We start from the raw sequence: 25,879 nt of genomic DNA on the forward strand, positions 1-25,879 counted from the left end.
GCGCACTTGAGAACGCGGTCTCGTCCACAGTCATCCGTTCACACGCGCCGGGGCCCTGTGCCAGCTCCTGGCATGGTGTTCTGGCTCCGAGATCCGTGCTGCCCACCCAGGGGCCGGAGCCACATGCGGCTGTGAGCTCACACCGTGGCCGGTCTGAGCTGCACCAGCAGCGGAGAACACACAACCGGATCAGATTCCATGAGACCAAAGAGGGTGTGAGCCACCTCATTACTGATCTGCCATGTCAATTACATGTTGAGCTATATCATAGTTTGGATATATTGCATCACATAAAAACATTCTTGAAATTAATTTCACCTTTTTTTTTTTGATGTGGCTACTAGAAAATTTGCAATCACACACGTGGCTCATGTTCTATTTCTTCTGGACAGTGCTTCCCACGCCATTTGAAAACTGGAGAAAAAAACCACGACCTTGGTAACATGGGTGCATGGGAACCACCACCCTGCCTGAGCCCTCATGGTGCGCCCCCAGGCACTGTGCTGCCCACAGTGTCACTGGAGATCTTCCCGGCAGGTCCCCAAAGCAGATACCAACACAGGTGTAACACACAGGGAAACTGAGGCATGGGGTAGGGGGTGACTTGCCCAAGACCACGCAAGGGGGAAAGAGCCTTGCCCGGCATGTCCCACAAGAAGACCTTGCTTGCTTTGGGCACAAGGAGACGGGAGCAGGATGGATCGTGCTTCACGGCCAGCGTGCCTGCTCTGGGCAGGGAGGAAGGGGCTTCACTGTGGAGCAGGATCCCAGGGCTGAGGCTGCGAAGCCTTCGATGCTGGGCTGTGAAGGCTCTCCGCACCCTGGTAAGGCGGGCCTCTCTACGGGAGGTCTGGGAGGGTCCCACGCCGGAGACCCACACCCGTCCTCCAACAGAGCGTGTGCTAGCCCCTCTTGCAACTCCCATCCACTGCCCCGGACGGCCCTTTAGCTTCTACCCCAGCGCCTGCCCCACGACCGGACCCTGGGAGGCAGGGCTGCGGCTCGCTCCCCTTTGTATCTCCAGCTCCCGCCAGAGCTAACAGCACATGCTCAGTGTTCACTTGGGACTGAACAAACACAGGAGTGAATGGATGAATGAATGAATGGGAGGGCTCAGCAGGCCGCTCACACGTGCTGGTCCCTCTCTGGTGCTCCCCGAACCACACCAGGTTCTCCACACGGCCAGCCAGCCACGCAGGGAGCCCAAGTCTGACTCTCCCCAGGGCCACAGAGCAGCTGGGGTCTGGCGCCTGGGAGGGGCCCTTGGAAACACACCTGGTCATCACCCCTGACACCTGGCCAAGAGCCCAGAGGAAAGGATTAGGTGGTTCTGCTCCAAATGTCACTGCTTGCTCCCCACTGCCGCCTGCATCAGATCTGGGCCGGTGCCCCAGTGCCAGCCGTGGGCTCACAGCCACTGCCACTACCCCCAGCACTGGCCCAGTAAGAAACAGCATTTCTGTCTGTATCTTGTAAATTGCCATAATGGATAAATATCAGTTTGAAGCCCATGGAGACAGGATGCTAAGAAATCATGCTTTTCAGCGAAAGGAGGAGAGAAAAGCATGAAACATTTATTAAACTGGGAGCCCCTGGGACCAAACTGCAGGTTAAAGACTCAAATCCATTCCCCTTCCTTATAATTTATGATTTATGTCAGCAGTACCTGCAGTCACAGGAACTCATTGGATTAAGGAAGCTTGCCCTTCGTGACGCAATCACGTCACCGAGCTGTGCAAAGCCGCATGCCCCGGGACCACTTGTCCAAGCGAGAGCAATTACTTCTTTGTTTTGGATCTGGAGGCTAGTCACTGACTGGGATGGCAGAGGATGGGGGATGTGGCACCAGGGGTATCTGTGAGTCAGGGTCACCATCTGACTCACCTCGCAGGGGTCCACAAAACTGAACATGCAGGAGCCAGTGGGAGTCAGGTGGGCAGCCAGGAGGGAACGGCCCACACAAGCCACCAGAGACAAGGAAGAGCCCGGGGTGGGGGGTGCAGCTACAGGGGCTGGCTGGGACAGAGGGGTGTTCATGCCGGGTCTGCTGCACATGCTCAGTCTGCACTGACCACTGAGGGATATTCCTGGGGGGTGCAGATCCCCAACCTCAGGTTGGTGACTTGGCGGAGTTTAGGACCTTGCCCTCAGCACTGGACAGGGGAGCTCCCAGGCTCTGGGGGACACCGACTTTGTATGGTGGGGAGGTCAGGGCGAGTCACAGCCCTGCCACATACTAGCCAAGTAACATGGGCCAGCGGCTTCCCCTCTCTAGGCCTCGGTTTCCTTATCTGTAAAATGGGGACACCACAGAACAGACCTCATAAAATGGGGGCTACGGGCTTTAAGGAGATGAAGTCCCAGCCGTGCTGGCCTGCAAAGGCTGCATGCCCACTGTCGCTATTGTTATTGAGGTTGGCGGCTATCCCCAGGGACGAGGTGGTGTTCCTGGGGGCGGGCAGGGGCATGCAGACAACGCAGGGTCTGACCTTGGGAACCCTCCAGTCTACGGACAGTGGATGGGCCCAGAGGCCAAACAGGTGTGGGTGCTCTGCGGGCTGGGAGGTGGCGAGGCTGGCTAGGTCGAGGGGGCGCGTGAGAGGCTTCCCAAAGAGGGGATGCGTAGGCCAGATTTGGCAGATGAGAAGGCCTCCAAGGGGGGCAAGGAGGGAAGGGAGGCGAGAGGCAGCTCTGACCCTGCGCAGCAAGTGAAGGGCTGCAGGCAGGCCTGAAGGCATTAGAGAGGAAAGGCTGGGTCCTTATCTCTGGGGGCACCTCCCTCCAGCTGTGCCAGTCTGCACCTGGTGTGCTCGCCCCTTACAGGTGGGGGCTGCAGCCCCTCGTTTGGCCCCACGCTCCCACAGGCCCCACTTTCTCAAAATTTTCTAAGCCTGCCTGTGATTCCTGGGACCAGTCAGGACAGGCCCTGGCATGCAGGTGGGGGCTCCAGGCCCTGGACGCAGCACACATGGGCCCCATTTGCCCCCTTCAGGGCGTTTCCAACCCTCTAATCCTCATGGGGTGGGCCAGGGGCCCCAGGGAGCTCCCGATTCATAGTGGGGCCAGCCCAGGCCTGGAGGATGGGCCGAGGGGAGCCGTTCCCACTAGCTGCTGAGGTATTTACTCACAGAATCACGAGACTGCGCTGCCAGCATTCTGCTGACGTGCTGATTTGGGGATTTAAACAGACAGGGACCCCACAAAAACTATTTCCCCAGGCTTTGCACCCTGGAGGCAGCCCCGGCTGCAATGGTGAACAGGAAGGGCCCCAACGCTGCAGGCACACAAGGAGGGCTGGCTAGCTCTGATTTTGACTCTTACACTCAGTCTGCATGATAAGATGAAGGGGAAGAGAGGCGATAAGAGCCTTCCGGAAGAACAGCCGTTTATCCAGGAACAAAGAAATGCCTGCTGCCAAGCAGGAACGAGGCTCCCATCAGCAGGAAGCCGAGAAGAGGGTTCTCCACTCGGCCTGAAGGCAGCAGTCAGCCAGGTCAGGAGGTGCCGTGACCACCCAGGTGCCTGGCAGGCCCGTCCTTTCCTGGGCCTCAGTCCCCCTCCTGCAGGACGGGCGCCCCTGCTCCTCCAACCCATGTCTGACCCCGTGGAAGAAGACCACCACTCCCGTGCCACCACCGGACGTGCTGGGGGCCTTCCAGAATGCACAGGGAGGTGTCACGTGAAACAGCGCCCATCTGTCTGGGATCCGGCAGAAGCACACGCCCCACTCCGGTGTGGGAGCCACCTCATGCCCAGGGGTGCGGGGAGGCCTGGGCAGGACCCCGCCGGGACCCCCTCCCTCCCCGCCTTCCCCCGGCTCTCACTCAGCCAGCTCCTCCAGGCTGCGGTAGACGTCATCGTCATTTTCCGCCGTCTCCTCCGAGGGAAAAGGCCTGTGGAGGGAGACAAGAGTGAGGTGAGCAGGTCTGTGGCACCATGGCCTAAGGGACCCCAGCCCGGAACCCATCCCAGGACCCCCAGAACGAGGGCCCTGCTCAGCTCTGCCAGGGGGAGCAAACGGCTGTCTGCTCTCATGGAGGCTATGGGTTGCGCTGCGCCGGGGTCACAGAGCCAGCCAGGCGGGGGTGCCACGCGCGAGTGGACCCCCGCCCCGCCCAGCCCGGGACACGGGATAGGCCATTCCCAGTCTCGAGGCCCCTGCGCCCCAGTCGGCACATGAGGGTCAGAGATAGCGGGAAGCCTTCATCCCGTGACAATCCAGCCTCCCCACTTCAGGGGAATCCAGGAGTGGGGATGTGGGGTTCCCAGGGCACCCTCGAGGTGGAGCACATGGTGAGAGGGCTGCCAGCTCCAGCCACCTGAGGAGCGGGCACAGGAGGGAATTCTGGCAGGAAGGGCAGGGCTTCAGGGGTTCCCACCCTCCACCTCCAGGGTAGAGGCCTTTGGGAACAGAGGACAGCGGCAGAACTTGTTGAGTGGGGGCCTGCGCCGCACCCCGGCACTGGCCAGGGCCTGTGAGAAGGCAAGCACTCACCCACCCCTCCTGCCTGGCAGGGCCTGGCGTGGGGTCGTCACGTCCTGACCCGCCATGGGCTGCCTTTCCAAAAGGACTGGCCGCCCGTCCCGGAAAGGGAGCCCCTGGGAGCGGGAGCCACGTGAGGATGAGCCCCAGAAGGAGCACAGAGGGTCTCCTGCACTCCTCCACGGGGACCTTCTCTGCCGGGTTCCCCGCCTGTAAGCTGCCCCACAACCCCAGCCCCAGCCGCTGCCCCAGCCACATGCCTACACTACACAAAATGAGACCGGGCCTGACTCCTGAGGAAGGGGCAGGCCACAGCCATGCCAGGTGTTGGGGGCTGGCAGGTACAGGGAGGGGCGGTGGCTCCCCAGGCCCACAGACCAGGCTCAGTGCCCGGCCCTGCCTTTCTCTGAGCCTGCGTTTGTGCATCTGTGAGATGGATGCGACACAGAGCCCTGGGCACGGCCAGGGTCAAGGCAGAGGACACGGGTGCAGTACCAGCACACAGCCCACACACTGGAAGGTGGGTGAGCCCCCCACTGTCACCCCTCACTGCCACTTGGGGGTTTCGTAAGGAGACCCCAGTTCACATACTGGAGGAGGGCTGGTCTGCAGACAGGACAGCGTACTCTGGTTGAAGAAGCAATTGGGGAGGGACACGGGCAGGCAAGCTATCTACACATGCCGCCACCAGCACTGGGGGCCCACGCAGCACCCCCTCAAGGAAGTCGGCTTCCCGTGCCCTCTCCAGGGCTCTGCAGGAGTCTTTTGCGTGCCCAAGTGGGAGTGCCATCCCTGCTTCTCCCACAGGGACCTACAGACAAGTTGTATGTCCCCCCCATCAAGCTTCACCAGTCACACAGAGCCGGCCGCCAGGAGGGACAGCAGAGACTTGTTGCACGGAGGAGCAGGCTGCCAGCTCATCCGAAAGCAATAGGCAAAACAGCTCACCGCTGCAGGAGATGAAAATGCCCCATAATTAAACAAGCATCTCCCTGCAGCCCAGGGGTGCACGTTCTGCTAGGAAACATCACGAAGGATACTGCAGACCTAGCCTGGGGGCTTCCTCATCTGGGGTCAGGCTGACATTTGCTCAGCAGGGCGATTCAGCAGGGTAGACACCTGCTCCCCTACAGCCTACGCTACCGAGGCCCCAGATCTGCGCTCTGTGGGGAGGCCCACTGAGCCGGGAGCTGGAGGCCTGGGTCCTGTCTGGCTCTTTCACAGACCTGCTGTGACCCCAGGTCTGAGGTCCCCAAGGCAGACCCACCAGGCCAGTGGTGGCCTCACAGGAGGAGCCCGTGTCCATGAGGGCAGCATGCGGCTTGACCTCCCTGTGCACGGGCTCCTTCTCCCCCCTGCAGCTTCCCCCTCCATCCTCCCATCACCATGACAACGGCACCCCCCTGGGCATCATGTGACACGAAGGGAGGAGCACAGCTGGGTATCTGGGGGTCATGGTGTGGGGGGAGTAGCCGGCAATCGTGATGCTCTGGCGCCCAGCAGGGAGGGCCCCTGGCTGACCCAGCACAGCTTACAGCCAGGAAATCCCTCCGGCCGTACAACAGAGCTGGAGCTGCCCCAGATCCCGATCCCGCATGGCTGTGGGGCTGAGGACCTGAGCTCTGGTTTCTTAACTGACCCCGACTGCCAAAGGTCCCAGCCCACAGCAAGCGCTCACAGAAGTGCCAGGAAGGCTGGGGCCAGGCTGAGCTGCGGCTGCAGGACCCCAGAGTAGAGCGTTTTCACTCTTTCGCCAGAGACCCCACGGCCAGGGCAGGCTTCCCACTGCCAAGCCCCACGCCCCCCACCCTCGCTCAGTCTGGCCATCTGCCTCTCCAACCTCATCGTCAGCCACTTCTGCCTTTTCCAAATTTCCAGTGATGAATGGTGTTCCTTCCATAATCAGGAAAAAATTCAATCAATACTCTTACTATAAAAACATTTCCTCGCCTCTCAACAAAAAATTTAAAAACCCACTCGTAGCCGACAGAAGTACACTGTGTATAAAATCACATGGCGGCCAAGGATTAAAGTGCTTTCGGGAGAGAAGAGCCAACAGCAGGAAATTCGCTGAAGCGCTATAGAGGACGTGACCTTGTTAAACACCAACATGGCACGGACACTGGCTGTCGTGACTGACCCTGGCAGGACGGGTGGGGGGGGGTACAGGCTGGCGGCTTGGGGCTCCACTTCTGGAAACCCACCCTGCACCCACATCTGGTAGGGAAATCCCCATAGCGTCTGACTGAGCTGCAGGGTGCCGTGCGTTTCTGAACACGTGCTGGTGTGGGACGGGCTCCACGAACACAGGTTTTAAGGCAAAACGTTCCCAGCTCTGATTAAAAACTTGAAAGCTTCAAGCCCTTACACACACACATGCACTCACCCCAAAAAGCTAACGGCGTGACTTCTGGTGGACTTGGGATAAATTATTTTCTTCTTTTTCCCAGCTTTCCTACAGTGAACATCATGTGTGTGCATTTGAGCCAGAGTACAGACCATCATCACTACAGCGAAAATACGGGGCCACGTGCACAGCCCCTGCTCAAGGGGCACCAGCTGTTTGCACCCTGCTCTTTTTGATGGAAAGAGCGCGTCTGCTCACACGTGGGTCTGGCCCCAGCCTCACTACCACCGGCCGGGGGTCTGGAGGCCAGCCTGACCTCCCCCGAGAGCTGCACCAAGGTGTCCAGGGCGCCCCCCCTCCATGTTCCCACTGACAGGAACATCAGGGGGCTCAACAGGTCTGCCGGTTCTCGGACCCCGCACAGCCCCCTGGTCAGGACTGCTGAGGGGGGAGGCCAGAAACCTGCATTTGCACAAACTCACTGGGTGATGCCTTCCAGCCTTGGCACGTGCTCTTAAGTCCCTTGGGAGGGTTTATCTGGCCCACTCTCTGGGGACCCCCTGGGCCACCCGGGCGCTGATGCCCTTCCATGAAAGAGGTTGTCGATGGGAGGTGCTCTAGGCCCTTCCTGCCTCCGGGGCTGCAGGAGCCCACAGGGTCAGAGCATAGAGGGGCGTCAGCTTGCTGAGGAAAGCAGGGCGGTGCTGTGTCTTTTGAATGTGTTGAAAGCAGGTCACCATACTGGGACTCTACTCAGCCAAACTAATTTTATTTCATAAGCTCCATTCAGATTTCCTAACAACACTGGGGGAATCTGTGTTCGGCTTTATGAGCCGAGACCTTCCGTTTCCCGCACAGGGCCAGCGAATCCACGGCACCTGGCACTCTTCGTACACCCAGACAGACATCACTCACCAACCACAACACTCCTGTCCTTGAAGCCCGGTGGTTTTCCTAGCCCAGGGCTCTACCCCTCCAGCGGACGGGCACTCAGAACCCCCACTCAGCCGGGTGAGCCGAGGCAGAGGCAGGAAAGGGAAGAAAGGGGAGGCTCCGGAGAAAGGCACCCCCAGGTGTGAATCCCCCCCATCCACCACCTGCTCTGTGGGGCCTTGGATGAACTACTTAGCTTCTCTGAGCCTCAACTGCCTCCCCCTGGAAAACGGAGATAACTGTAGTGGCTGTTGCAAAGAGCAGCCATGGACAGCAAACTATTCCACACATAGCAGCTCCCCAAATGGCAGTTAGTTGTTATTTCTGTGACCGCCCTTTCCCTCACCCAAGGCATTTTCTACCACCCAAGAAAATTAACTTCTCAGGGCCTACAAGCTTCATTACCCAGAATATTTTGGAATCTTGTTTCCTTCCAGGCCACTGGAAAGTTGGTGCTCAGTGAAATACAATAGTTATAACTTCAAAACATTTGTCTCTTTAAGAAAAATAATCCTTCTTTCATTCTTGTGAGTGTGTGATTTTCTCGCAATTTCCTTTTCTGTGTCTTTCAGTGTCTTGGTTGACCCCTGTCCGACCCACCGCAGGTAAAACGCGAATTGAGTCAGAAGGACTACGCCTGCTACCGAAGCCCCTGTCGCGTTCACTGTAACATCCCCACTCGGCCACAGACCCCGAGAACGGAGCCGCACATGGATCGATGACTGCCTGCTGGGGGCTCCCCTGAAACGGGACAGGTGCCCGGGGCAGGGGAGAACCTGCCAACCCTTGACCTCTGTCTGCTCTCCTCTCCCCACCTCCCCCTACATCCACGCTGCCTCCAGCCTTTGCGAGGGCCCCTCCCTCTGCCTGGCCCCATTCCCCCCAAGTCCTCATATTCTTCAAGACTCAATTCCAGCCCCACCTCAGGGGAGAACACTTGACGTGTCTTCCCACTATCAGCCTGGGTCCACTTCCGTCTAGCACAACACCTGGACCTAGAAAGGCATGGACGGACAGATGGATAAATGGATGGATGGAAGGACAGATGGACAGACATATGAATGCACAGATGGACGGATGGATGGACAGACAGATGGGTAGATGGACGGGTAGATAGGTGGATGGATGGATGGACAGATGGATAGATGGATGCCTGGGAGGGCAGATGGGGGGAAGGGTGGTTGGGTTTGTGAGCTGACAGACAGATGACTGAAATGAGAGGGTTGGGGGAGGAAGGATGGATAGATGGCCAGGAGGACAGGCGGGTGGGTGGGTGGATTAGCCGGGGGATGGATGGATGTCAGATATTCTCAAGCTGTTCTTTCCCTCCGAAACAACAAACGGCAGCCCTGAGTTAGGTACACGGAAGCGCCTCTGAGAAGAGCTCCTGAGAAATCACACCGAGGTATTTAAGTCACCTCTGAGTCACGACTTTACAACACTGACCCTACTTAACACTGGGGAGGCATGTGTGCACAGAGGGGGTTCGGGCAGTTTCTGGGGCCACATTCCAGCTGTGCCGTGAAGCCCAGGAAGGGCCAGAGCGGGTGACTCTGGGTCACTCTGCAACAAGATCTGGCTCCATCGCTTCTGTCTCAGGCACCAGCTGACCGTGCAGACCCCACTGTGCCGTACCTACCCAGCAACTGCCCCCTCCCTGGCTTGTCAGTGCCCAGATGTTATTGTGGGAGTTGATCTGCTTGTTAGGAGGAGGGGATGAGAAGCAAGCCCTGCAGATCTATCTGCACAGAAACGATCGTGGGTTAAGCGCCAGAGCGTGGCCATCCAGGTGCCCCGGGGCGGCCTGGGTTCCTCTTGTCCCATCAGACTTTCCCGAGGGTAAATTTCCCTGTGCCTGGCTTCTAGGAAGCCAAGCTTCCCACCTGCGCCAACGAGGGGACTGAGCGGATGCTGGTGCAGGAAGCAGGAAAGCTGTTCGGTGCAGAGGAATCCCCAGTGGAGCCCATGGGTCAGACAGTATCTAACACGCTGTGCCCAGCTCCCCGAGCAGGAGGAGCCACTGCTTACCAAGAGGCCCCCCAAATTATGATGTCCCCCATGAGGATCAACTTCAGCATGGCGCTGCTGTGGCTGGCATGGCTGTTTGTAGGCAAGACTATCACAGCCCAGCGCCAGGCCCCAGACGGGTCACCAGCCAGAGAAGAGCTGGAAACAGGATTCCTAGGAGCACCTGAACTCCAGCGCTGGAACAAAGAACGGAGGAGGGCACAGTTCCTACCTCCAGATCACCTTCACTCATCCTGGGCACCCGCTCTGAGCTGGACACTCGGGCTGCCATTTGTCACTGCTCCAGGGAGAAGGTGCTGCTTGAACGTAGCTCTGTAATCAACAAACCCGCCTATGGTCCTTGCCTGGGGGACTTCTTGGAGAATCTGCTAAAAACTACCGCCTCTGAAAAGTGCCCACATGTGCAATTGCGCCTGCAGCTTTGCAGGCCAAGGACACACGGTCGGAAGGGGGCAGGCGGGAAGCTCTGGGGCCCTGGGCCTGAAGGTGGTAAACACAGGTCTGTGCCGCTGGGTCCCCAGGAGCTCGGCTGGGGGTCGGGGGGCGACGGTTAGGGCTTCCTTTCTTGGAAGGCCCCAAGCAGTGGGCAGCCAGACTTGGTTTACAAAGACCAAAGTAGCCAAGAGAGGACCTCCAGACACACATTTGGCCTGGAGGCGGGTTCGGGCCTCGGAGCTCTGGGAGGGAGGACCCAGTGAGGGCTGTGGGACCTGGAGTGTGGGGATCCACGGGAAACACGGCCCGCCTGTCAGCGCTGACTGAATGTTCCGCTGGGCAGCAGCTGATGGAAGAATGCAAGGCTGCGGTGCCGATGAACCCCCCGGCTGACTTCTCATCCTTCAGACCCAGCTCGGGGCTGACCCGGCTGCTGACCCATCCGGCTCGTGTAGGGCAGTGGCCTCCTCCGCTCTGCGAAACCTAATCCAGTCCTCCACTGTGCAGGGCTATGGGTGGCCCCTGGGCCCACCTTCCCTGGGGGCTCCTCCACCCCAGACCCGGGAGCCCCCTGCACATGGCAGGTGAGCATCTCACCACCGAGCTAAGTGCCTGTGGATGGCCCGGCTCAGGACCGGGTCTGCTGCCCCCACACCCTGGAAACCAAGCACTGACCAGAAGCCAAAACAGAAGCCCCACTACCTCCACTGCCTTCATTTTAGGGGAGGCCCCCTGGGGAGGGCAAAGAGCAAGGCCTCTTGGGGTGATAGATTAACAGATCTGGGTGCAAACCCCTACAGCAGGCTCACTACGGGACCCTGAGCCGGGTTCTCTTCCTCTCTAAACCTGTTTCTGGAAATGTCGAATGTGGGTATTAGTTGTTGTTAAGATAGATGAGACGACCATGCAGCCTCTAGCCCGGCCCTCCCCCCAGTGAGCACCTCGTACAGGACAGTGCAGGTCACTGCCCCTGCCCCTCGGCAGCTCGCCCAGGAGCCCACCTGCCCAGCCCAGGTGCTGAGGCCTGGGCCAGCCTCAGGAGCCCCTCTGGGTCCCGGCACTCCTGGAGAGTGCCCCTCTCGGGGTGCTTCCAACCCAGCCCTGGGGCACTCAGGCCTCCAACCCACCCGAAGGACACCTTCTGCCCCTGTACCTCGGAAGAAGAATGCTGCCCAGAAACACAAGTTCATATTCTGGAAGATAAGGGTGCTCCGGGTCAGTGCTCGGCCCCCACGTGGTTACTCGGTCGGCCCGTGGAGCGCCACAGAGCCGAGGACATGGGTCATATTCCACGTCCTGCTGGTGTTTCAGATGGCAGTGATTCAGGGCTGAGGTGCCTCATAACTGCTCCAAACTCTCCTTGACTCACGGACAAGCACTCCCTACAAAGGGACTCCAAGGTCCACATAACTGGCAGCACCAGACGCCTCCGGTCCTCCTTGGCCAGCCTGGTGCACCCAAGAGAAGGGGCAGGGTCCTGGGGTCACAGCCCACAGCCCCAAGAGCAGACCTGGGGGTGCCCGGCACCCTGCCTGTAGTGGTGGCCACCCGGCTCGTTTGCCCAGGAGTGGGGTTTCCTGGGCCTCAGGAATTAGGTGTCGTGGGGCTGTGGTGGGGTTCCTGGCACTGTTGTGTTCTGCCTCATTTCCCCCGGTGCAATGAGGAGTCAACGGGCAGGTGCCAGGGAGAAGCAGGTGGTCAGCCTGGGTGGGAGGCGATGTTGGGCATCACCCCCCTTTGGCACCAGTTGGCCAGGGAAATGCAGCCAGACAACTTTAAAGGCACATCGAGAAAGCAGCGTGGAGGACCCAGCAGGCCAGCCCCACCCTGGTGTGCCCTGCTAGTTGGCTGGGAGGCCCAAGCACCGCGGTTTCCCTTGTTAAACACTGCGCTCCTGCCAAGCAGCCCCACCTGTCAGAACAAGCCAGTCGATCTTCCTTCCTCAGCCTGCTACCCACCCAGTGCAGACAGGCCATCCCGTCAGGGGACAGCGCCTCTCCAACTGGCACTGGTGACCTCCCAGAGCTGCCCGCGAGAGGCCCAGGCCTGCCACTGCACGCTCCGCAGGGCTCAGTCAGATAAAAGGTTGCCTCCTCTGTGGGGAGCATGACTATCAAGTCTGAATCCCTCCCACACCACCACCCTCAGACCTGTCCCGCTGGACCCCAGGGCAGGGGAGAGGGCAGCCCACAGTTGGTGCTCATGACTGGTGACAGGCCAGGATGAGAGGGAAATGCATGCAGTTTCCCAGCCAGCCCCTGCCGCCCTGGGTCCATGTGAGGACAAGGACAGGACTGAAGCCCTGCCACTGTGCGACAGGGGGTCCAGTTTGGCCACTTCAGATCAGGGGACTGGGACTCGGCCCTTCTGGAAGGCACCAGCCTGGGTCTGAAGGCAGTCCTGGGCGGGGTGGCTGGGAGCAGGCTGGCACTCCAGGCCTGCAATTGCTCACCTTGAGTCTGCATGGCCGAGGGCACAGCCAGGCCTCAGGGCCTGGCTCCAGGCCACCGTTTTCATCAGACTCCATGTTGTTGCACTGCTGCCCTCCTGGGGGGGCTGTGGCTGGCTGGCCTCCCAGGCTGGAGAGACGTGCAGGGCCCCGAGGGCCCAAGGAAGGGGGCTCCAAGAATGTAATTCACCCAAAGGCAGAAAAGCCAGCTTTCTGTAGCCGCCAGCCCCAGTGGGCACAGGACCAAAGCCAGCAGGGCCCTCTGCTGTGATCGGAGGGCCAGGACCTCCAGGGTGGGGTGGGGCGGAGGCCGGCCTTGGTCTCCCTGCCAGCAACCCCAAAAGGGAAATGGAGTCTCAGTGCCCCCAGGGGCAGCACCAAGACCTGAGGCTGTCTTCCCAGCCCCAAGAGACCAGCACTTCCAGGTGCTGAGCAGACGGCTCAGAGACGCTCTGGACAGCAAATCTGTCCTGGGTCAAGGCTGGGCTGGCCCCCCACTCCCAGCTGACTGACAGTTGACTCCTACCGGAAGACCAGGGGATAAGGCTCCACCACCAGCCAGCTGGGCGACCCTGGGCTAGAGGCGTCCCCCTAGGGCCTTGGCTTCCTCTGCAAAGTGGGGCGGAAAGCCCTGCTGCCAGGGTCCAGGTGGGCAGCCAGGGAGCCGCCCCACAGGAGACGTCAGCCCCAGGCGTGGTCGCCGCTCCTACTGTGTGGGGGGCAGAGCTGGGGGCGAGGTGGGGAGCAGCTCCACAGGGCCAGCCACGTGGCACAGGCCACAGAAGGACACACAGCCTGGCTCATCACATGACATGACAAAACAGTGCTCCCGGGAGTCAACCCACACCTGACTCTCAAACATGGAGCAGAACACAGCCGGCCCCTGACTCACCGAGGGCGCGGGCCAGACACACACATTCGATGCTGTTAAATCATCAAGACTTGGGGGCTATTTGTTGCCTCTGCAGAACCTGGTCCATCCTAAGAGAAGCAGCTGGCACAGAGGAGGTACTGACGGGGAAGAATCAAGTGACGAGGACAGCCCAGGTGGCATCTGGGGGGCTGTCCCTTTATTACTAAAGACCCCCAGTGATGAGACGAGTGGGCCTCGGGCTTGTTTGAGTGCCACGGTTGCCAGTAACTGGATGTACGTACACCTGAAAACCTTCCGCAGAGTGATGTTGAATCTTGCAGTGTTTCTGATTCATTTCCTTGGCCAGCCTCTTGCCACGGCTAAGACTTGGGCAGGTTCCTCCCCACCAGCCACAGCAGAGCAGAGCTCAGGGCTGTGGAAAGCGTGGCAGAGTCACCCCAGAGCTATGGCCCCCCAACACCGCTGGCCGTGCCAGGACATCATATTCTGTTCTGTGGGCATTTTTAATGACCTCACATCCCCTCTGCATATGTTAAACGCCACCAAAAAACACTTCCTCCCAGTCTCTGAAAATGAGCCAGTATTGTTACACAGCTGCCCTGATAAATGTTTAATGGTTGTACTTGCTGAAGAGGCAGCCTTCACGGTTTTGCATGGTACAGAGTGAAGCCATGTTCACTCCCCAGAGGGCAGGAAAGCAGTTGAGGGGGGCATGGTCCCTAACATCTCTGTCCCCGGTGCCCACTGTCCTTGCCATGAACCAGGGAAGGGCTCGTGGGGGCGCTGATGGACTCTGAGGAAGCACATTTGCACCTCCACAAACCAGGCAAGCTAGAGGCTGAGGGACCCCCACCTGCCCCGCCCCCGAGCAAACTCACGTCCCCACCGCGTAAGTGTCCTGGGCTGCCCATTAGCCAAGTACCACAAACTGGGTGGTTTACAACAACTACACTCCATTCTCTCGGTGCTGGAGGCCAGAAATCCTAAACCACAGTGTCACAGGGCCGCACGGCTGTGGGGTCAGCAGGAGCCCTCCTGCCTCTCCCAGCTCCTGTGGCCCCAGGCACTCCCTGGCTGGAGCAAAGGACCATATGGACACACCACAGGTCCACCAGTCCCCCAGACCCAATCTCTGCCTGCTGGGGACCTCAGGAGAGTCATGCCCCTGGGTCTCCGTGTCCCCACCTGTAAAAGGGGATCAAGGGTCCTTCTAGTGTGATTGCCAAGGGCCTGAAATCCCACCCTGGGCACCTTGGGAGTCTCAAGGGTCATGGTGACATGTGCCACCTCAATACCCCCTGACTTTCCGTCCCACTGGCTGGTGCAGACAAGTTCTTGGCCCAGGAGGAAGCTCCCACTCCTGGAGTTTTCACCAAGCCGTGACCTTTGTCCCGGCACAGGGCACATCTGTCAGCAAGGACAGGCCAATGTGGCACCAGAGACATCTCCCCCACCGTGATTCTGAATCTGGGCACCTGAGCTGCCCCAGGAAGGCCAGGGTGGGCAGCTGGTGTGACACGTGTGAGCCACAGATTGGAGCAGACATACACCCTCGGAGGCACGCGATCCCCCAACACCCTCTATGATCCCCTGGCACCTCGTATGGAGTGGTGACCCAGGGCCCCTGCACCCCTGGGGTTGGGCACGGCCGTGCTCTCCACAGATGGGGCCCCACACCCACTCCGCCAGGGAGTCAGGAACCAGGCTGCTTTAACTCTGCTTTAACCCTCGCAGCCTTCCAGGTGGCTGCTATAGACCCCCATTTGCAGCTGGGGAGACTGAGGCAGCGAGAGGCGGCCCCTCCCCCTACTGTCCCCAGCCTTGGACCTGCTTCTCCTGCTGCCCCAGCAGGAAACAGCCAGCTGATATTGTTGAACAAGGGTGTCTCCCCAGCTTTCTCGTGGTAGCAGCAGAGAGGCGCACACCAGGAGGAGGAGGGGAGGACACGGGCCCCTCCCTGTGTCTGGGACGGACACGGCCCCGGAAGGTCACCCGGCCACAGCCTGTCCAACACATCCCCGTGCCAGGCCACAGGCTGAGCTGACACCCACTCTGTCCCTCGGTCCTAAGGACAACTGAGCTCACAGACTGTGGCCACGCATCAGCGGCAGGTGGGGACCACTCAGGTGTCCAGGGAACAATGCTGTAGCCCCGGACGGTGGGGAAGGTTTGAAGCCCCCGCGGTATCAGCCAGGAGATCCTACCCAGCGGCCAGTGTGGCCGGGACACCTTAGTGCCACCAAGATCGGTGTCTGGTTCTCCCCTCTGCCCCGAGGATGCCTGTCACCAAGTGGGGGGAGAGGGTTCTCAGCCAAGCTTGGACGGGGCGCTTGAGGCGACATAAGTTTCCTTCCCAGAAGCAGGCCAGGCTGGTGTCACCTTCTTAGAGGAAGGGGGAAGATACCCACTGAGCCTTTGTTCTCCCACCTGCAAGGCCGGAGTGGGGAGGGGACAGGGGGAGGGCCAGCAGAGCCTTACCCGAGGGCCCCGCCCACACACGGGCCCCCAACCCCCCCCCAGGAATGGCCCTGTCACTGGCTGTGGCTGCCACATCAGCTGGCATCCTTCAACCAAAGGGAACAAAGAGGACCAGGCCTGCACCCCGCCACACTCCCTCCTCTAACACTTCCCAGACAGGAAGGCCCAGCACCTTCCCTCCTGCCTGGCCTCCCCGCAGGAGCACCATCCCTTCTAGAACCTTCCATGGAGCCCCAGGGAGGCTCTGGAATGCTCTAGGCAGCACGTGCTGTCCCCACTGCTGCAATCCCTGCACTCAAGACTCAGCTGCCATATGCCAATGTACAAGATACCAGGATGCAGAATGTGCAAGACCCAGGCCCGCACTGCGGCTCACAGAGCAGGGCACACACGCAAGCATGGCAGCCTGCACCGGCACGTGCACACACGCATCTGGCTCGGCTCATTCCGCTAAGCAGGGAGGCTGGGCACACGTGGCGGGGTCTGAACAGCAGCAGCTGAGGGAATGAGGGCACTGAGCCAGGCTGGAGGGCTGGGCTCTGAACCGACGCCATCGTCACTGAGCTGCCAACTGGCTTCTGTGCCTGACCAGGGTGAGTGGGGCACGGGGTGGCGGCTGGCACCAGCCAGGGAGAGGGCTGGGCACCCACGCCCAGGAGCAGGCTGGAGGGAGCTGGATGCACTGGGGACACCCAGACACTCCCAGGTGGCCGGGGCTGAGCCCCTCCCGGGAAGGAACCTAACGCCTTCCAGTGGCATCATCGCAATGAAAGGGGAGAATGCAGCTCTCCAGTCAGGCTGCCTAGGGGTTCACATGGCCCAGCCTGTCCCCCGCCAGCAGACCCCCTGAGGACAGGTGGCCAGAACACCTGATGTCACCAGATGGGATGGTTAAGGCCATCGCGCTGGCAGCACAAGCTGCTAAGCACATGAAAACGCCACTTTTGGCCCAAACCTCTCCCACACAGTCCAGTCACCTGGAGCGACCCAGGCAGCACCAGATGGGAAAGGACCATCGGCCAGGATGAGGAACAGTGGAGAGACTCAGCTGCCGGACCGATGGACAAGGTACCAGACCAGTGCCAGAGAAAGGCCTCCGGAAGCCAGGGTCCTCCAGCAGACATGCTCGAGGAGAGGCCAGGGCTTCCCGGAAGGACGAGAGCCCCCCCTTGGCAGGGGCCCCCGAGAACGGGTGGGGATTGTGGCTCCCCTCCCTGGGAACGCCGTGCACCGGGTCCCCCTGCCCACCACACGCCCTCCCACCGAGGTTCCCTTCAGAGGCTTTCAGCACCTCCGGGTGATTCAGGAGGGCCAGACAGGGCCTGGTGGAAGCCAAGGACACCCGTCAACCATGTGCGCGCCCTTTCCTGTCCCGGGGGGTGAGCAGAGTCCCGTCCGGGGCTGAAGAGGGAGACCCCTCCGGGCCACATGGCTGACTCACTGCGGAAGCTGCTTCACTTTCTGGGCCGAACCCAGAAGAGCATCTGGGGTGACAGCCCGCGACCGGCTCTTCCGATGCGCGGAAAGACCAGAGGACGGGTTCTCTTCGGCCTGAGATGAGAGGTTGTTTTTGGTTCCAGCATGTTTTGTTGGTCTTAGATTTGGATACGGGCGTGTTTGACATCCAGAATTCATTTCCGATGGGAGCCTGGGGACACCCAGGCATCTCTCCCCGCTCTCCCAGGGAGACATGTCAGCCAAGCCCAGGCCCCCTCAAGCGTCTGCTTCCAGAGGGCTCTTACATTTATGTTATGTGAATTTTACTTCAACTTAATGAAAAGTCAGAGAGCAGGAGAGGGGATGGTGCAGATGGGCTAGGACTGGGGAATGGAGGACCCAGGCTGGTCGCTGCCCCTGGGAGCCCTCAGGGCCGACAACCTCTGCTGGGGCCCCATGTGGTGTGTGCTGAGACATGCGGTGCCTGGCCCTCCGGGAGAGCCTCCCGTCCAATCCCCAGGACCCTCCCTGAGCGGACATCGCCTGCATTCACTCCTCCTGGGCTGCCAGATTGTCCCAAGTACCACGGACCGATCGCCCTGAGGGTCTGGAGGCCAGAAGGCTGAAATGGGTCTTCCCGGCTCAAATCAAGGCATCAGCAGGGCTGGGTCCCTGTAGAGCCGTGGGAGGATCTCCTGGCCTTGCCCAGCATCGCGGACTCCCTGCATCCCCTGCCTCGCAGCTCCCATGCCAACCTTTGCCCTGTCAGCACCACCCCCCGCCCTGTCTCCCTCTTACAATTACAAATGTAATTTCATCTGCAAAATGACATCTATAAAAGCTTAAGCATATCTGCAGGGAACCTTTTCCTGGTCACACAGGGTCCAGAAGTTAGGGATGAATGTGTCTTTTGGGGACACACCCTTCAGCCACCACCCTGGCCAGCAACTGTGGGTGTTTGCTGAGCATCAGGCGCTGCACGGTGGGCAGCCCTGCATAGCAGGGGCAACTTCCCCAGCCTACAGAAGAAGAGACAGAGGCTCCAGGAGCATCCCTGCCTGAGACCACCTGGCAAGCAGGTGGCTAACAAAGGAGACCTTGGTGGGCTGAGGGCTCCTTGGCCTCACCTTTCAGCTCCAGACACAGAGAAAGCCTCACCCTCTGCCATCTCCCTCCCGGCCATTCAGGGCTGTGAAGATCCTCAGCCAGGACATCCTCAATCTGGAGAGCCAGCTCTGCCGGGACAAGGACCCACACCCCGCGTGCGGCGCTGGATGACTTGACTGGTCCCCCCACCTCACTTCTGATCCTGGAGCCGGCACCAGGGTGGGACTCCTAGATTAAGTCTCCTATTCATCAGCATCTGGAAGTATAATTGGGGCTTTTATGGAAAAGTAGCTTATTATGCAAAGTGCAGGGTTGTGAAAATTATCATTTTTTTAAAGCACGTGGGGCTCCCATCCAGCCATGAAAGAAATGGGAAGAGATGCTCTGAGGCTGTGTGCTTGGTTTGTGGGTTTTCAAAGAAGGAAAGGGTTTGGTAAAACTGAAACCTTTGCTAATTAATAGCTGTGAAACTCTCTTAAATGGACAGCACTGTTCGTGTTTTGTCAAGAACTGGTGGCTCCCACAATGTTAAATGACCTGTGACAGTCTCTCCACCGTGCGGTGGACGAGGGAAAGATCATTCAAACTCCTGGAGCCACCGGGAGTGGCTCCCCTGAGCTCACAGGATGTGATCTGTGCAAAGTGACGGAGGGTCTGTCCCCAGGCGCTACGGACAGAAAGGACTCCTGGAAGGTTCTGGATTGGGGACACAGAAGGTGGTCCAGCGAGGAGGAGGCACACAGGGCGGGAGTTCCCTCTGCAGAGGGGCTGGCTCCACACAAGGGGCCCCAGCCCTTCTGTCCACAAACACCCCTCCTTTCCCTCATGTCCTCCCCCTCCTGTGTGCAGGAAGTGGTTAAGTCAGCAGACCTGGAGTGTCCACTCCCTGCACACTGAAGGTCTGGCCTTGGCCCAGCTCCTGGGAGGGCACCTCTGAGCCCTTGGGGCACCCTGCTTCATCAGAGTATCTTTGTTTATTTTTGGCCTGGGGCCCCTGCTCATGGTGAGATTTATGGGGGACCCTGGGCCACATGGTGTTAGCTCGACCTCTGGGAGGATAAGATTAAGGGCGGCATGTTGGGGGGGTGTCAGCCATGTCCATGTGACCAATGCCCAGGGACCTGGACACCAAAGTGCAGGTGGGCTCCCTGGTGGACAACACAGCACGGATGTTGTCACACACAGAGGGCTCTGAACTGCTTCTGGGGAGTGAAGTGCTGCCCCCACACCTCCACAGGGTGCAGGGGACCCCAAGGCCCCAGCCTGCTCCCCTGGAACCCTGCCCTCCGTGCCTCTTCCATTTGCTGATCTGAATCTGTATCCTTTCATTGCAATAAATCATAACATGAATATTCCAGCTATGCTGAGTTCTGGGAGTACTTCTATTGAATCACAGGCCCAGGGGGTCTTGAGGACCCTCAACACACCCTGCTGTTATTAAGACAAACTGGAATATTTATTGAGCCCTTTCCTGGGCCAACCCTGAGCTAATGGATTTCCATGCCTCAGCTTGGTGAATCCTGATGAGCCTCAGTTATACCCACCTCACCAACTCTGAAAGGAGGCTCAGAGAGAAGCCCCTGACAAGGCCTGCAGCCAGCCAGGTCCGGGGGGTCTCGGGGTCTTCACCAACCCTCCAAGCCACCAGTGGAGGCTTATCACCAGCTGTAAAACCCAGGGGAAAAGAGGCACTCAGATCCTGCAAGTGGGTGGGACCCTGTGATGGAACGGGCTCCCCGGCAACAGGCCCTGGTTAGGGGAGGATGTTTAATGGATTTAGAGGGATCACACTCTAGTCTGAAAGAGCAAATAAAGGGACTTGCTGCTGTTGCATAAGCTTCACTCCTGCCTGTGTGCACGTGAGGTGGGAAAATGTAGAAACAGGCTGGGAGGGACAGCCACAGCCCAGCAGCCAACGTGGCCAGCAGGAAGACAGATGACCGTTTCTAGGAAAAACAAAAACCAGAACCACGTGCTGTCTTCATACCTGGTGAAGATACACTTTTTTTTCAGTTGACATTCTTTAACTGTTCGTATTACATCATAAAGCTACACTGGAAAATAGCCCATGCAAGCAGGGCCTCAAGGTACTAGGGATGTTCTGGAATGTAAGCTGGGCGGGGTCACAGCAAATCTGTCCTACTGTTGTTCTTTATACCCTGAACGTTATAAATAAATATGCCATAAATATTGCTTTGGACTTAATGATATATTGTCTAAAAGCATTTTTAAACATCCTATCCTACACCTGACATTTAAAGCAACAACAACAAAAAAATCCTCAATTCAAAGGAATTTCTAGGTCTTCTGAGAACCCCACAGGAAGACAAGCCCTTGTGGGTTCCCTAACGTTTGCATGTGTCCTGTGAGCCTCTGAAACTGGGCCAAGAACCCACCAAGGATGCACTGGCATCACGTCCAGGGATGCCCAGCCTCATGGCATGCAGCTATCCCAAGGACAAAACCAGGGTGAAGCCCTGTGCACAGTTCGGCCACCCGCACCTTGCTGCTTGCATCCACTCCGCTCTCAGGAGAGGCTATCCCTGCCCTCCCCCCTGCTGGCCCAAGCCCTCCCCGGACATCCAGGAAGGGCAGGTCCTCTGCTTCTCCCCACCTGACCTGGAACCTGGTCCCCATCTAGACATTTCCCTGACCCCTGACCTGTGGGTCAGAATTTGCAGCCACCATTTCTCTCTGGGCCTGCTTCCCCTCTGCCCCGCTGTCTGCACGCCCCTCCCATGTGTCAGCAACACAAGGCCCGGCTATGGGGTCCTGGGATTCTTTAGGGCCGAACTTTGCGATCCAAGCAGAGTGGAGACCCAGTAGATACCTTCCTGCTGAGAGACCCTCCGCCCCTAAGTGGGCCAGGTCCACGTGCTCAGGCTTGTCATTACAGACAAATGCCAGCCACTTCATTGGCAGCAACGCCTTCCTGGGTGTGATGTGTGGAGAGAGCATTAGGTAGGCAATGGTCTGTGACAGGGTTAATTTGCTGATCTTATTACCTAAATCGAAAGAGATTTCGCAGCCGTCAGTAACATGCCTGTGAGATGTCCCTGGTGTGAACTGAAGGCTTCCCCTCTCCCCCGCCCCTCACAGCCGGGGCCAACAGGCAACTCAGCAACACATGGAAAATGCACGGTAAAGGCACAGGCGGGGGATTCTGCTTAAAACTCCAGCATCTGTGACAAGGCGCGCGGGGGGCAGGTGGGGATGTGAGCACCCACACTCGGCTGCGGGCCGGCTCCCGAGAGCTCACCTGATCCCTTTGTTCTGGGCCACGTGGTGCAGCGAGAGTCTCGACACTGCGGAGATGACCTGGGGAGACAGAAAGACGCTTCCGTGAGTTCAAAGAAACCAGAATGTCATCATAAAACTGTATTCAAGTGTTTTGTAGATGTAGAAAACTGTTCACTAAGCACATTTCATCTTGGCTTAAAAAAGAAAAAAAGCACAAAGCACAGCATAACATTTTTAGGCTAGATCCCTATTTTGTTTTTATTGTGCAAAATTTGTCCTTTTGGTGTACAAATGTTTGCTGAGGGCTATGTACCCCTGGGGCAATGCCTTAGCAGGCAGAGGGCGGGCTCCCACTCCTGCAGCCCTCTCCTGGCCCCAGCTAACCATTCACTGAACCCCATTCCCACCCGAGGGGTCTGCCTGTTGGGGCTGCAGAGACGTCACGCTCATCAAGCGCTCATCCCATGCTGCCGTGCCGGAAGTCACCATACGGCTAGTTAACAGCTCGTGTTCGCAGTGGGGAACTCACATGCCCCGTTTTGGAGATGATGAAATGCAGGCCCAGAGAGGTCAAGTGACTTGTGCAGAGTGACACAGCAGCCCGGGGCACAGAGTGAATGCAAACATCTGAGGGCAGATGGGCCACGCTGCCTTCCGTCGAGCACTCCCTGCTCACCCTGTGACCATGTCAACAGATGCGTGGCTCCCTGATGGGTCACAACAAGGAGCTCCAGGTTCAGGTCACATGGGGGGATCCCAGCAGTGTCTCCCTCAGACCCGCACACTTGTCAAAACAAAGGCTCTGGACCCGCAGTGGTCGCTGCTTGCACCCAGCCCAGCCCTGCTGTGTTCCAGCCAGTCACCTCCTCCAGCCACGGAGGACCCACTAGTCTCCCAACCTCAGAAACCCCAGGCCTCCAAAGTGACAGGCAGAAAGCAGGGAGGTGGTCCAGACGTGATTATGAGGGAACTGAGAAGGAGAGGGAGCACCCGAAGCCTGGAACTTAACACACGAACATGACCAGAGGCTGCTCACAACGCATTCCAGGATTTACGGGCACCTGCGGTGCCAGACAGCATGCATAGGGGGGAGGCAGAAGGCAGCCTCAACCTTTGGGACCTCACTGCGTGTGCGCGCTTGTGCATGAGCGTGCATGCGAGATGAAGTGTGTACATTGTGTCTGTGCAGTCCACATGGACGTGTGCTTGGTGTGTGTGTGTCTGGGGGCAGGGAACATGAACGTGGCCCATGGACACTCTCTGCTGAGACCCACTGTCCCAGGAACCAAGCCTGGGGTGCCTATTATGGGCATCTTCCCAGTGAACCCTCACCACCCCCACAAGGCCAGGCCTGTCCCGCCTGATTGCGAGACTGGAAAGCTGAGACTGGCTCACCTGCCCAAAGGCCCTGGCTGGGACACATTCCTCAGGCTTCCTTTTTGCCTTCTAGCAGTAATTTTCAAAAAGGGGAGGGGGACAAAGCCCCCAACTGCACAGAAGGACCCTTTCTCAGCTGGCGAGGTGGCAGATTTAGCCAACAAGCTGAGGGCTGTGCGCTGTCTTCCGGTAGGTGGTTAAATTTCAGGGGCTGGGACTTGCGGAAGTTATGAATCCCCGGGACAACAGGGTTCTTCTGTGTTTCGTCAGACAAGACTCAATGGGCTCGTTATGCAGCCGGCCCGGCAGAGGCGCCCGTGCTTGCACGCTACAAGGCGCCTTTCACGAGTAATGAGCAACTTGGCCTCGGCTGTTACGCTTGGCTTTTAAGAGCTCTAAATATTTAGGGAGAGCGGAAACGAAGGCAACATTGCTGTGCATCCCCACAGTGACTTGCCAGCAGCTAGAACTGTTAGGGCTTGCAGGGCTTCACAGCGATGGGGCACACGAGCCATCCCTCTCCTCTGCACCCCGAGGCAGACCCTGTCCATCGACTGCCATACTCCAGCCCAACATGACGCAGGCTCGGGATCCTGCCCGCAAGGTCCACGCGAGGCACCCAGGACAGAAGCCTTGTTTCTGGCCTGGACTGGGTGCAAAAGCTGCATTTCCTACAGGTGGAGTGCAAGGCAGAGGGGAGCAGCTGCAGGTGAGCGAGCCACGGCCAGGAGAGGGTTCTCTGACGTGTCCACGTTCCATGGTCCCAGCAGACGGAAGAGTTTCTCCAGCTGCTGTGACCACCACAGCCTCAGCTCTGGGCGCAGCCGCTGTGCCCCCAGACTGGACTCTGCCACTAGCCGTTTGGGAAGGGCTCAGCTCTGGGTCCCCGTCACCAGAGAGGGTCAGCTCCTAAACTGGGGTTAAACTTGCCCAGCTTGGCCAGAGGCGTCCTGTCCCTCGGTTCACCTGGGCCGGAGCTTCCTGGCCGGTGAAGAAGGGGAGCACTTGGACAGGGGCCACCATGGGGAAACCCTGCTCTGGTGACCCTGGCTGCATCTCCTGCAGGGCGCGTCTCTGGCCAGGGACCCCCTCCCAGGACAGAGGAGCTGGGCTTTCCCCTCAGGTATTGATCAAAAACCTCCTGGCCCACGGCCTCTGTGAACTCTTCTGAAAAAGTAAATGTCAGAGCATGACATTTTCCCAACTCTTATCTCCACTGCTCAGTGGTGCCCAGTTAAAGAATTAAATGAGCATGCGCACACCTGCTCCACTTCTGGACCCCAGCTTGGGCCTCTGGGCCCAGCAACGCCCCAAACCTCCCGGCCGGGCCCAGGGGCATCAGCCCAGGGCCAGCAAAGGCATGTGTGCACGGGGGGCAGGGCAGAGGAGGGACCCTGGAGAAAGGCCTTTCCCCAACAGGGCAGCAGTGCTGAGGTGTGACCTGTACCATGGCTCCCCAAAGCCACGGTCACAGATGCCCACCCTGCCTGGGCATGCCCTGTGACACTCCGGGCTCCCTGACAGTCAGAGAAGAGTGGGCATGACAGCCCAGGGGACGGGAGGTGGGGGCCTGGGGTCTGGACTGGACGGCAGTCTTAGCTGCACCCCTGCCCAGCTGTGGCCTGCGCTGACCCACGGCTCTCCACCAGCTCCACGTTCAGGCGGGAGGCATCCTTCTGCTCCCTCACACTCACTAGAGTAGCTGCAGAGTGCAGACCCCCAGGCCCACCCCTACAGGCTCTGGAGTAGAGCAGGGGGCACCCAGAAATCTGCATTTAAGACCCCAGGTCCAGGTTGGCACCCCAGCCCTGGGGTTGCGTCAGACAGGTGACACCCCAGACTTGCTCAAGGCCTGCGGGAGGGCTAGGGGCATGTTCTGACTGTCCATGTCCCTGCAGGGGCAGGTGGGATAGGGGGTCAGGCAGCTGGGCAGGAAGGGCTTCTGGAGAAAGGACGTATGGGCTGGGCCCCAGAAGCTAGAAGGTCCAGGGCCCAGCAGAATCCAGAGCGGACCTCACCAAGCCGAGAGCTCTGGAATGGGGCTCCCAGGACCTCTGCCATTGGGGGTCTGCTGCCTCCCCAGACAGGTCACAGGCTGACAAAGTCTGTGCTGCCAGTCCCCGAGGGCCCCTGAGCCAGGGCAGCATCCCTGTGCGGGGCCCTTCGCTTCAGCTCACCAGCCTGCCCAGGTGACCTGCGGGGCCAGAATGACCTGATGCGACACCAGCAAATCATTCCGAGCAGGGCGGCAGGAACCATCCCATTCTCACGCCTCACAGGCTCAGCCGGTGTGACAGCAAGGAGCGGGGACAACGGGGGGACGTCCCCACAGCTGCACCGAACCTGCGATGAGCAAGAGCGGCAGGGCTCCTGAGCCCGGGTCCAGCCCTGAAGGCACAGCCTTGTGCCCCCAGCTTGTCTGCTGTGCCATGGCTCAGGGGCAGGCCCCAGGGAGATCCAGGGGTCCCGGGGGCTCTCCGAGCCTGGTCACTAGCTGCAACTCTGCAGGGAGGTGCCCATGAGAATGTTCTGGAGAGGCACCTCACCTCTTGGCATACTGTGGAAGGGCCTGTCTTGCCCGAGGAGTGAGGAGAAGGCAGCCCACTGGCTGGCACGTGCATGGGCAGGAGCTCCAGGCAAGGTGCACACCCTGTGGGGGGACCAGGACTGGGGTCCGGGTCCCAGGAGGCA

At 59.2% G+C, this 25,879-nt stretch overlaps 1 protein-coding gene across 3 annotated transcripts in view; it reads right to left on the reverse strand.

Annotated features, from left to right (window-relative positions):
• Positions 1-25,879, reverse strand: part of VAV2 (vav guanine nucleotide exchange factor 2) — a 171,938-nt gene that overhangs the window by 54,079 nt on the left and 91,980 nt on the right. For all 3 annotated transcript variants that reach the window (XM_036901424.2, XM_036901422.2, XM_036901420.2), the window contains exons 3-4: positions 21,831-21,889; positions 3,825-3,893 (exon numbers count right to left, since the gene is read on the reverse strand). In XM_036901424.2, coding sequence (XP_036757319.2) covers positions 3,825-3,893; positions 21,831-21,889 — 128 coding nt within the window. The remainder of the gene's footprint in view (positions 1-3,824; positions 3,894-21,830; positions 21,890-25,879) is intronic.

The sequence above is a fragment of the Manis pentadactyla genome, chromosome 3, assembly GCF_030020395.1.
Source record: "Manis pentadactyla isolate mManPen7 chromosome 3, mManPen7.hap1, whole genome shotgun sequence".
NCBI lineage: Eukaryota > Metazoa > Chordata > Mammalia > Pholidota > Manidae > Manis > Manis pentadactyla.